Source organism: Anarrhichthys ocellatus, unplaced genomic scaffold (assembly GCF_004355925.1).
Source record: "Anarrhichthys ocellatus isolate YVR2014 unplaced genomic scaffold, GSC_Weel_1.0 scaffold5, whole genome shotgun sequence".
NCBI classification, from domain to species: Eukaryota; Metazoa; Chordata; class Actinopteri; order Perciformes; family Anarhichadidae; genus Anarrhichthys; species Anarrhichthys ocellatus.
In genome coordinates, this window is record NW_022280035.1 from 2,770,282 (window position 1) to 2,782,788 (window position 12,507).

The window sequence follows — 12,507 nt, forward strand, 5'->3', positions numbered from 1 at the left end:
ATTATCTTTCACAAAATATATTTAGATATAGAAGCAAGTACACAGGTATACAGCTCCTACTGGTCTTGCCCTACTAATATTTAACTGTAAAACGTAAAGCATTTGACAGATCACACCGCACAGAATTGCACTCCGGGACAAACAGCCTTTTGTTAACTGCAAAGTCAGCCAACCTGTTGCCTGCAGGCATTGTGGGCTGTTTTCTCTGCACTCTTACTCAAGCTGACTTTGACTCTCCTGGATCACTCCCACACAGGATATCAAGCAGAGTGGACCGAGATGAGGACCATTCCCCTGCTTCTGTTGGTAGGCATGACATTCTTAATTATCGACAATCATAGTAATAAATATTTTTACAAGCAAATATTTGATTGAAAATGAATGCAAAAAACAAAGTAAATGTTAACTTATTTGTTTTAATCACAAGCTGTTGAGAGTTGTTGCTGCTTATGATTACTTGTAAGCGTGAGAATGAAGGCACATGCAGCTATTCAGGTTAAAAAGTCAGCAAGCAAACCTATGAGTTGTGTTGTGTAAATGCAGGGCATGTGTACGTGATAATATGAGCCCATCCATGGTCTCAAACCCTGTGGTGATTTGGCTCACATACTTCCAACTGTCTCATCTTTTTTGCAGTTGTGCTGCAAGGCAGCTACTATTTCAAAAGAAAAAAAAGAAACAGGCTTTACCAGTTTAGTCCTGTGTACTGGAGAACTTCTTTAATGTCCTCAGAAAGATCCCTAAGTACTTGTATTGCAGCTTAGTTCACTGGGACATGGCTTCGGTCTCTGCCTGAATGAACTAACCATGAGCATTAGGTAGATGTCATACCTTAAGTTCCAGTGAAATTGGTTTTAACCCTCCCAAAATTCCTTCACAAAGGTTTTTGTAAACACACACCTACTCTTAATACGCTGACTAATACATCGACATTGGAGTCAAGAGGGGAAAGCAACATTCGTGAGGATTATACCTCTGGATCTCTGCCAAGATCTTAAATTTCGTTCAACAAGTTTAATAAATGAAAACAAAACTGCTTTCACTCTTTTGAATCACTTCTTAAAACAGACTGGCTTTTATGTGATGTTGTGGCTTTAGTGCTTTATTATATTATTGATTTTACTAAATTATTTAACTAAATCATCTCATTTATGTATTTCTTAGTTTATTTTTATTGTATCGATTTGGTTTTATCGTTTTATCTATTGTACTGTTTTATCAGGGTTTACCTCTTACCTTAGTTTGTCTGCTTTGTTGGGCCTCACTGCTGAGCTTTCTGTTGTTTTATTGCCTTTTATCTTGCTTTTGCTGCTTTGTCTGTCAAAGCTCCTTGTAAACTCTGTTTTTAAAGGTGCCATATAAATAAAGTCATTGTTATTGTTATTATTCACTCAGATTATCAGCCATAAATATGATGTTTGCCCTGTGATCACAGTGCAGTGAAACACGTATACACTATATGCTACACTTTATGTCAGTCCGATGATTGGTAGCTTTTATCCAGAAGAAGGCAACATCTAGTTGCTGGTTGCCGTCCGGCATGAGACCTTTGTTGTACGTCATTTCCCATCTTTCTCTCCCCTCTCCGTTCCTGTCACATCTCTACTGTCAGCTGTCTAAAAAGAAAAGAAATAATGATCGAAAATTCTACAAATCAAGGCTCACTTACTAACTTCTTTTTTGAATTTTTGACCGTCGGCCGTGGAGTTCAGCTTTAAGAAGGCCGTGGGATACAATCGAAAGAATGTAAAATATAAAAGTGTACGTGATTCTCACATCACTGTCAGTAAAAGGATCAGTTAAATATGTAGTGGCTGTGGGGTGACACTGTGGCTTAGGAGTTAAAACGCCCAGATCAAAATCCACAAAGTTACCGATTTGTATCCAGGCGGGGACATTTACGTATCTCTCCTTCCGTCATTTCCTAATTACCAAATTAAATAATCATAGAACTGAACAGAACAATAAGAGCAGTGTGACTCACATGCTTTGCTGTCATTGAAGTTTTGATTGATGTCATTTGTAGCTGCCTTAGGGGTTCATTGTCACTGTCCGTAAGACTGATTTCAACAAAGTTAACTAAACTGATGTCATTTTCTCTCAGTGCTATTACCGGTAATTGCTGCACTAAACATGATGCAGTCCTGCTCAAAGGCAAACTGTGGGAAATTGGCTGGCCGCACTGGTTCCCTCCCAGAGTCTAAAAAATTAGAGTAAACGAGTAGTGAATAAAGCGTGACATGAGGTACCTGTCATGGGTGTTTTATTATCCCCTTTTTCTGTTGTAGGTTGCATTAACAGCCCTGGCAGAGTCTCACCGCGGCCAACACATCGGGCGTGCAAAGCGGGTAACTTCCTCATGTTTGGAAATCCAAACTCCTGCCAAAATGTTTTCCTTCCAACAGAAAATTTAACAATTTTATGTTTGATATACATGCTGGTTTCAACAGGAGCTTTTGGTGCGTTCCAAAAGAAGATGGGTTTTGTCTACAATTGAAATCGACGAAGAAGATTCTGGGCCTTTCCCGAAGGAACTTTCGAAGGTGAGGACATCAGTTAGTAAATTAAATAACCAATCAATATCCTGGCTGGGCGAAATGAAGCAAACAGTAACAGCTCCATGGTTTTTGTCTTGACCCCAGATGTATAATGACCAGACGCATTTTTCGGGGGAAAAGTACAAAATAAGTGGGATGGGTGTGGATAAGGAGCCTTTCGGAGTGTTCTCCATCAACGAAGACACCGGAGTCGTCTATGCCCACAAATCTGTCGACAGAGAGGAACACGAAATCTACCATGTGAGCTACCAATCCCTATGATGATTAATACATTTTATGCAGATTCCTAACCATTCAAAATAATTTTCACATGTGTCCCTTTACCCACAGATCCGGTTTGATATCTTAAGCAAACAGAAGGGCGAAATAATAGACAAAGAACTATCTTTCAATGTAGAAGTAAATGACATCAATGACAACGCACCAATGTTCGAACCTAACTTGCAAGCCGATGTGGAGGAAAATATTGCAGAAGGTGAGTAGCACAAATGACTCATAGAGTGCGCATATCATCTGCCTGTAGTCACTTCTAAAACACATTCAACCACTTTTGCTTCCTTACTTCTTGAAGGGAGCCCTCTGTTGCCGCTGAATGTCACGGACAGAGATAAGAAGAAGACGCCCAACTCTGCATTCACCATCAGTATGGTTTCACAGAACCCGCAAGAGCCCAAGATTGAATTGGTCGAGTTGTCTCCCAGCATAGCCCAGCTCTCCTTTAAAGGATGTTTTAACTATGATGTGAGACTTACTTACATGATACCTACATCAGTGGGCAGCTGTATGTACATGGAAACACACACACACACACATATACTGATTTGTTAATCTAAAATATCATCTTTTATATATGTTTCAGAAAGTAAAGAAGTATGAAGTTATTGTTCAAGCAAGAGATCATGGAACACCGCCCCTCTCCTCCACTGCCACTGTTACTCTCAACATTATTGACAGAAACACTCATCTGCCGACGTTCAAGAAGGAGGAGGCACTGATTTTTTTTTTTAATTATTATCATTAATGAAGTTGCTTTTTAGAATGTTTGATGTTAAATATGAAACTGTTCTGCCTGTCCAGTACAAAGGTGAGGTGAAGGAAGGAATCACCAAGGACAATGTTTTGAGAATTGCGGTAGACGACAAAGACACTCCCAAAACTCCCGGTTGGCGTGCCAAATACTTCTTCGTTAAAGGGAATGAGGGAGGAAACTACAAACTTGAAACTGACCCCATCACTAATGAGGGTATTCTGAGTGTCATCAAGGTAATTCTGCTTCAATTGTCGACAGTGGGCCAAGCTAAAAGTACAAAATATAAACAGCAACCTAAACTTGCGTGTTTCTTTTCAGGACAAGGACTTTGAGAAGATAACTTACACTGACCTGGTGGTCAGAGTGGAGAATGAGGAGGCCTTGTTTGTTTGTGGCACAGACACACCTCCAACTCCAAATACAGTCAAGATCAAAATGAAAGTGATTGATATCAATGACCCACCTCACTACGAGAAAAATGTGTATAAGTTGTACAGGATAGAGGAGGAGGAGCCAGGAAAGGTGCTGTTGACTCCGAAGGTTTACGACGCCGACTCCAATGTAACCCTTATCAGGTTGGTGTCTACATACTGAATTATGATTCCTTGGCACATTGTGAATAGAGGCCGACACGTGCTGGATTTTTCAGGTGGTTGCCAATATAGCTGCAATTAATGCTTTTAAATAACATGTTCTGCTCCTGTTCCCCTTTTCCTTCTGTGATCAGGCATGTGCTGTTAGAAGAATCAGCTGGCTGGGTGAAAATAGATGAGAAAACAGGAAAACTCACAACAATTAAGAAGATGGACAGAGAGTCACCTTTTGTCAATGACGATAGCGCTTACAAAATCGTCATCGGAGCCATAGATGATGGTATAAAGGAGCCCTACTGGTTATTCACCATGATGATGTGTTCCACTGGTAAACTTAATGCTTGGATTAATTAAGTGGTTGTTTTTGTTGGCTTTGCTGTGGCTACACAGGTGACCCTTCAGAAACAGGTACAAGCACTGTTCTGGTCTACCTACGGGATATCAATGACAACAAACCACGCCTGCTCAACAAGGACATGATTTTGTGTGGAAACAAGGACAACAAGGTCATGGTGCCTGCCACGGATGCAGATATCAATCCTTTCAGTGGGCCCTTCACTTTCTCCCTGGGTGGTGATGACAAAGCTGTGACGGAGCGATGGAAACTAGACCCTACCTTTGGTCAGTACATATCTGTGAACCCTCATGACTACACAAACATAATTCTTAAAATTGAAGTGACACTACACACCTCTCTTTACACCCTTCACCAGGTCAGGAAGCTGGGCTCGTTAGCCTGGGGACACTTCCTTTTGATAAGTACTCAGTGCCACTGATCATTAAGGACCAGCAGAGCTCGATTGGACTTCACACCGTGGAAGTGATGGTGTGTGAGTGTGGAGAGGGAGATGTTTGCCTCGGCAAAAAGCCGCCTTCATCCAGCCTTGGGCCAGCGGGCATTGGACTTCTCTTTTTGGGACTCCTCTTATTGTTGCGTGAGTATGGTAATCATTGGCAACATTTACAAACTCATAAAGTTCATGGTCAAAATGCAAATCAACTTCTCTGAGGAACTAAAATTGGTCGAGAATGTTTTTTTAATTTTGGGCTATTTTGCCTTTACGATAGACTCGACAGATAGACTAGAACGGGGAGAAAGTGAGGGAATGGCGCGACTGTCAGTTAACTAATAGATGGGCGAGGATTCACTATTTATAACAAACCAATCAAATAGCTCGATTCAACCATTACAAGACATTTCTTTTTATAATCTTAAGATCAAATTGAATTCTGTCCTCGCAATTTTTTACCTAATGGTTAAACAAAATGTGTGAATTGGAGTTGGTGTGCAGGCGTTAAACAAGTTATGACTTAATTTATGCTGCTCTTGTGTTGATGTGAATGTAACTACACCTATCATTTCAAGCGGTACATTTTTTTTTAACAACCTTTATTTGGTCGAGGAAGTTTCAGGGACGCCCTGACCACAATCAAACATTTACACCCATTCGCACCTGGAGGCTCTCCAGCATGACCACAGTCTCGTCTGTTGATATAAGCAGTTTCACCGCAGCAGTTTGGGGGGTGGTTAAGGATGTTGCTCATGGTGGTAATGAGGGAGGAGCAAAAGCTGATCTTTTACTGTCCCCCCCCTCCCCCCCCAGCTTTATCTTAGCGGTTCATTTAGGTCGACTTGGCACTTATGTGTCGTCTCAAAAAACAGTGTGTACACGTTTTTTAACAGTATCATTTTAATGTGTGTCTGCAGTGCTGCTCCTCATCTTTAAGTGTCAGTGTGGAGGGAAGGATTTCCAGAAAATAGCCACGGTGCAGGATGAGGGCAACCAGACCCTCATCAAGTACAACCAAGAAGGAGGGGGGTCTGCAAGCATGGTGGGTTGTGTTGTGTGTGAGCAAATTACAGGGAGTAAAACAGTGACAGTATCTTAATCAACCAGTCACACCCATTTCTGGGATCTATTTGTTCTTTCTCTCTCTTCTCTGCAGAGTGAGCCCGTTCTGCTCCTGACTCCTACAAACAGGCCATCTGTGACAGATGGCCTAAAAATGGGCACCATGCAGGTACTCCTCCTCTCCCCCCTCGGCCTCTCACTCCCCCTTGTTTTGTGGTTGACTTTTTCTCAGGCTTCAGGTGTGTCAGTATGGGCGCAAATGACAAAAGGGTGTGTCAAAAGGCAAGAGTCTGAAGGCACTCAAGAGAAAAACAAACAGCATATTGCTGAAAAGTTAATGACAGCTATAATCCAGTTACTTCGGTACTTTTTTTTGTCTAACCGAAGTGACGACAGATAGACAGGTATGTGACATATTTACGACATAAATTGCAGGGTTTGCACAGCGTTGTGTAACAAGTAGCTCAGAGGTTGGCTTTAAGCAGTACTACCATACAAAGAAGACATCTTGTATTGCCTGGAGTAGTTTGCAAAAGGGTATTACCTGAGCTATTGTGAAGGCACATATCACATTTACTGCAGTTAGCCGCAAAGCATTATCATAGTTTGAATGTGACATAAAGTTTGGTTGTGCACCAGCAGACATACTGTATAACGGTGTCAGGAGTTGATTGATGTAATGTCTTGATAAAATTTCAGCAATTAAGAATTGATTCATATGATTCATGAACCTACAAGTTTTATTTTCCAAGTGTTGATCTTGTGGCTAGATTTCCCTAATCAAACACAATGCTTTGTTACATACTGTTTAAAAAACAAACAAAAATAGAATGAGATTTTTACTCGCCTCTGCTTGCAAGGTTTCTTTATTATTTTTGCATCTCTCACCTAGGAGACCAAGATGGCTCCAGTAATGACCCAGGACAGGTATACGTACAACAGCCCAGCGCTCGGCATGGTGAGTACCAGGACGATAAATAGACTCCTTTGTGTGTTTGCAATTCTACAAGACAAAGAGTTACGACGATTTAGAGTCATGTTTACAGCAGCTGGCTGGACTAGTTTGAAGGCTGATTTCCAAACAATAAAGTAGCTTACTGTGGTGGGTGCGGATAGGACTTACAAACCTGTAATTGGTATTAGGCAGGGCCTGTTGCTGTCCTAACCTGGCTGTATGTCCTCTACAGATGAACTCTAACATGAACTCGCAGGGCATGCAGCACCAAAGAGACACGGTCAGAAGCCACAGTCAGAAGCAGGACATAGTGAGTGACTGCAGCTGTGATTAAAAAAGTTTTCCTTTACAAATGTTTTATCGCGTTGCTCTGATAGGTGTGTTTTGTAGAAAGGCTGCACACAACCTCCTGAAATCCACAAGGAGGCGCTACCGGATTTGTTTTTTGGGGCGACCGTGGCTAAGTGGAGAGCAGGGCCATTTTTCAATCAGAAGATCGGCGGTTTGATCCCCGGCTTTGGCTCTGCTAGTCACATGTTGATGTGTCCTTGAGCAAGACACTTAACCCCAAAATTGCTCCCGTAGCTGTGCCTATACGGTGTGATAGAATCTGAATTCTAAGTCGCTTTGGATAAAAGCGTCTGCTAAATGACTGTAATGTAATGTTTTAACGCTCCATGAGCAACGACTGTTTCCCACAGTCCGTATTGCACAGATACCCCCGACGGAGTACGAGCAGGAGGCTTTTTATGTGGTCCCATTTGTTTGAATGTTTGTCTTTTTTTGTTTCTGAGGTTTTGAAAAACAACCTTACCAGATTTCTTATGATATACTGTATCTGTTTGGTTTTTGTTTTTTTAAATCCACAAATACAGTGACTGTAAGTGAGGATCAAGTGAGGGTAGTGAAGACTGAATCTGTTTATTTCCTTAATTTCAGTACGCTACATGGGCTTCAAACAAGATGAACACCCATCAGGTAAATAGTGGTCTTCATTGAATTAGTATATTTTAATAAGTAGGTCAAATATAAACATCTTTGACTGCACTGTAAACACTTTCTAATGCTTATACAGTATTTCAATTAAGAAGTAGGAAGCTAGTACATGTACATTATATGTTTACCTATGGTTACACATTATAACCTCCTCTCTCTGAACAGGGAGGCTCTTCGAGATGCAACCACTCTGTAAGCCTGCGGTCAACTCAACACATTTCAGACCATATCGAGAAGGTAAGAGAGCCACATGTTGAAGTGTCTTTGGACACCGTAGTAAGACCGGCACATTGCATCTGCTTTAAACTTCAGCAACGCTCATATACAGTTTGTAACATGGATGAAAACAAAATCACAATAAGTTTGTTTAAATCTGCTTTAAGCAATGAAATAAGTAGAAAGTTACTGCGAGGAACCTTAACTGGTCTCAATTTAGCACTGTTGCCTCTGTATGATTTGCATAAGTAAACATGACCATCAGCGAGAAGATTGGCTATTTCTATGAAGTTAGTCTTGATAAACAGTCATCGGTGCCACCGATCAAAATCAGATGAAGTCATGCAGGTTCACCAGAAACTGCTCCAGCAGCGACCAGCTGACCACGGACAAATACAGATCCGGCTTCACTGCCACCTTAGACAGCATCGCCTCGCTGCTCATCCGGTCCCTGCTGGTATAGCCAACAACGACGCCGCGCTGCTGGAGACACATGCTGTATTGCTGGGCCCGCTGGGGGGGAAGGGAGGCACGGCAGAACCAGGACTGTGCAGGGAAAACATTCTGCAGTAAAATGACACAGGGATGTTCACAGGGACTGCCAGAATCAACACAAAATGAAAGTTCCTCGTAGTCACTTTAAGTCCCATGAATATGAAAGTATACTTCCAGACTGAATGTCTTAATATATGTATTTTTGATGTATGTTTTTGACAAAATGACCCAGAAATCTTTTTATGATTCCTCAATCCCACAGAGAATGCAACAGATTGATGGAACCGATGTAGGCCGGCCAGAGTACCAACCCTACGCGTATGCCTACGAGGGACAGGGCAGCAGATGCGAGTCGTTGGATAAGCTGTCACTCAGCAACCTGGGGGATGATTTGATGTTTCTGAATGATTTGGGGCCAAAGTTTAAGACCTTGGGAGGCATCTGTCACCGGACAGTTCAAAAAAAATAAATACAGCTTTAAAGGCCACTGCTGGACTGAGATTTTTTGACCAGGAAAGTTGCTCTTCGACTCAAGTTTTAGATCGTGATTATGGACTGATCTGACTAGATCTTTGGAGAAAAGATGCACCACAATGGTTGGATTCTGTACTCTGGCATTTCGGACTTAAACATCCCACATATTTAGAGTCAGATGTTTGTATATTAGCATCAACCCATGAAACAAGGATTATGTGGTAGTCGCTGTGTTTTACCCGCTTGAAGAGGAGATTAATGCACTGAACAAACTGTCATGCTTTGGTGATTTTGAAATGTTGGGCTTTAACAGAAAGAGGGTGTGTTTGCTTGTTTTTTTTACTTTGCTGCTTTAGGAATGATTGCGTGTCAGTGCTGTAGGTTGTGTCATAGCACTATTTTTTTTAAAATATTTTTATGCTTTTAACTGTATGTTTATCTGTGGAAACTGGAAAGAGAACCCTTTTGTTAATAAAGACCAGCAGAAATCAGTTGGTATGAGTCCTGTTAATCAGTAATTGGCCAGTGGTATTGTTCCTATAAACTGAGGTACCATGTCTGTGGCCTGCTGATACAGTGGTGCGGAGTTTATACTGTGTATCTTGCAACAATACATAGTCCATTACTTGCTTTGTTTTCTTGTATGCATTTTTTGCATCTGCTGTCTGAAACATGCATTCTTTGAAATGCTGTATTTGGGAGGAAATTGGCCATCACTAAAGGATGTGCTAGTAGCAACCTTTTGGGGTGAAATCTTTTTACTTTTTACTATTAAAATAACTATAATAAAAATATACAAAAAAACATACTGTTTCAGTAGTTACAACCGATGTTTGGAAGTAGTAATCTAATTAAACTAATAGTTCACTATACTTTTGCAGTTGCTTGCTGATAGTTCATCTACATTTATACTATTCAAGTAGTTAATTTACTTTTGTGTCTTTTTTTTGTAGTTAACTACTGAAACTACAAAAAAAATGTGCCATTCATGGAAAGTGTGTTTTTATTTTTATGCTACTGTGGCTTCTCTGCTGTAATTGAACCAGGCGCCAAACCTCAGGGTCAGAAAAGTGAAGCCAATGCTGAAGTGTTTTACATTCTCTCTACTGGCCATCAGGGGCCGACTCCTCTGGTTGCAAAAAGAAGTCTGATTGTATAGAAGACTGTGAGAAAATGACCCTCCTTCCCAGTTGATTTATTACCTCAGTAAACATTGTGAAGATGAGTTTATGGTCTCAATCGCTAGTTTCAAGTCATCTTCAAAACAGCATGATGTTCATTTAGTCCATTTAGTGTAAAGTAGATGAGGTATGCTGTAGGGCGTGGCTACCTCGTTGTTGACAGGTTGCTAGCTCTGTGTTGTCCGGTCTGGGAGTTGTCTCTGTTTTTGTTTTACAACTTTAACCATTTCACATTTCATGCGTTTAACATTCATGAAAGTTATTTGTAACATTCTGGTTGTATAAAAATGTCTTATTTAGCGTTGTACTTAGCTCCAACCGCTCGTGTCACCGCTGGTTGCTTCAAAACGTCAAGACCACAAACCAATGGGTGACGTCACGGTGACAGCGTCATCTTCTTCAGCAAGTTGTTAAGATTGCACAAGCCTGATGTTACAAACCTGACAAGTAAGACGGGACGAATGCTCAAGTTGAAGGTGCAAGTCATTTCTTTCTTTCTTTTGGTTTATGTATGATTCATGAACAAGAGGACACATTTAAAAACTAAATTAAGTGGCATTTGTTGCTGATATGTGACTTTTTTTTTCACCAGCAATATAATTTAAGAACCTGTAGTTGGTATTAGGCAGGGCCTGTTGCTGCCCTAACCTGGCTGTATATCCTCTACAGATGAACGCTAACACTCGCAGGGCACGCAGCACCAAAGAGATACAGTCAGAAGCCGCGGAGGGCAGAGCAGAGTGACTGCAGCTGTGATTACACAAGTTGCCTTTTTTGTCGTGTTTTTCTTGACGAATGTTTTATCACGTTGCTCTGATAGGTGTGTTTTGTAGAAAGTCTTCACACAACCTCCTAAATCCACAAGGAGGCGCCACCACATTTGTGTTAACGCTCCATGAGCAACGACTGTTTCCCAGTCTGTATTGCACAGATACCGAGTACAAGCAGGAGGCTTTTTCTCCGGTCCCATTTGTTTGAATGTTTGTCTTTTTTGTTTCTGTCTATTCTTTACAGGACGACAGAGGTTTTGAAAAACAACCTTACCAGATTTATTATGATATACTGTATCTACTATCAGAACATAAAGCACGTGACTAATAATTGTCTTTCCTGAGTGCTACCTGGTTCCAGTTTGTTTTTATTTTTTTAATCCACATATACAGTGACTGTAAGGCCAAGCGAGGGTAGTAAAGACTGAATCGGTTTATTTCCCTAATTTCAGTAATCTACACTCTACAGTCAGATGTTACAAACCTGACAAGTAACAGGACGAATGCTCAAAGTTGGTCAAACGATCTGAAAAGGTGCAAGTAAATATGTTTATGACTTGTGAACAAGTGGACAGTTTTATTTTAAACAAATTAAATTAAGTTGCATTTTTTGCTGGTATGTGACTTTTTTGCATTAGAGTCTTTTATATTATCACATCACATGCACTTTGTCAATTTGATCTTTTATTTTTTTTAGCAAAGTAGTATAAACTTCATTTTCTAAGTTTTCAGGCAATTTCCTTGTCAACGCCAATGACAGCGGCTGTCTACAGTGTTGGTACATGTACTACATGATGGTTGTTTGGCTGCCAAAAACAATCTTATAATAATAATAAGTTTAATTTGTAAACTGTTGCTGATAGTTATTGTAAATGCCCTTCAGTCTTTTAGCAGAAGTTTTGATTAATCTACATAACTGTATCAAATATATGCCAGATGCAGTTAAGGTGTCATCAATATAAAAATCTGACAACCTGACCTCGCACGCATAACTCAGTAACAAAGGACATCCCTGGCACTATACAGGATTTTGGAAAATATTTTCTGCAGCAAAACAGCATAAAAACACAAAAAACATAAAAACATAATTACACAATAGAAACACAATAAGACATTGAAAATACTGGTAGCAGGAAATACGAAATATATAAGCGCCAAACAACAAAACACATTATAAAGTCTGATGAAAACCAAAAGACACAAGGAGGCATGGAAGTAATTCCAAGAAACCTAAAGTCCACATTCAGTTTTCTTTGGTATTGATGTAGCAAATACTGGTTTTGAATCACCCACGCAGGGTGTTGTTCGGTCATAGTTCCTGCCTTTTTTCTAGAGAAGAATTACCATCGAGGCTGCAGGCAAAGGGTTTCGGATCTGCCTTGCACA

At 40.6% G+C, this 12,507-nt stretch overlaps 1 protein-coding gene across 1 annotated transcript; it reads left to right on the forward strand.

Moving 5' to 3' along the window:
• Nucleotides 1–242: 242 nt before the first annotated feature.
• On the forward strand, nucleotides 243–10,038 carry cdh26.1 (cadherin 26, tandem duplicate 1). Its single transcript, XM_031844417.1, has 19 exons — nucleotides 243–306; nucleotides 2,289–2,348; nucleotides 2,451–2,543; nucleotides 2,643–2,798; nucleotides 2,889–3,033; nucleotides 3,130–3,299; nucleotides 3,418–3,546; nucleotides 3,636–3,821; nucleotides 3,907–4,163; nucleotides 4,316–4,461; nucleotides 4,572–4,802; nucleotides 4,895–5,116; nucleotides 5,890–6,014; nucleotides 6,129–6,203; nucleotides 6,927–6,992; nucleotides 7,222–7,299; nucleotides 7,929–7,967; nucleotides 8,151–8,222; nucleotides 8,959–10,038. The coding sequence occupies exons 1-19, from the start codon at nucleotides 280–282 to the stop codon at nucleotides 9,163–9,165; spliced, it is 2,484 nt and encodes an 827-aa protein (XP_031700277.1). The 5' UTR covers nucleotides 243–279; the 3' UTR covers nucleotides 9,166–10,038.
• The last annotated feature ends 2,469 nt before the right edge of the window (nucleotides 10,039–12,507 follow it).

Excerpts from the sequence above, each read along its gene's own strand:
- cdh26.1 (XM_031844417.1), top strand. The coding sequence starts at position 280 with ATGAGGACCATTCCCCTGCTTCTGTTG. Across the intron at positions 2,544-2,642 it reads TCCCGAAGGAACTTTCGAAG|ATGTATAATGACCAGACGCA; the intron begins GTGAGGACATCA and ends TCTTGACCCCAG. Across the intron at positions 6,204-6,926 it reads TAAAAATGGGCACCATGCAG|GAGACCAAGATGGCTCCAGT; the intron begins GTACTCCTCCTC and ends TCTCTCACCTAG.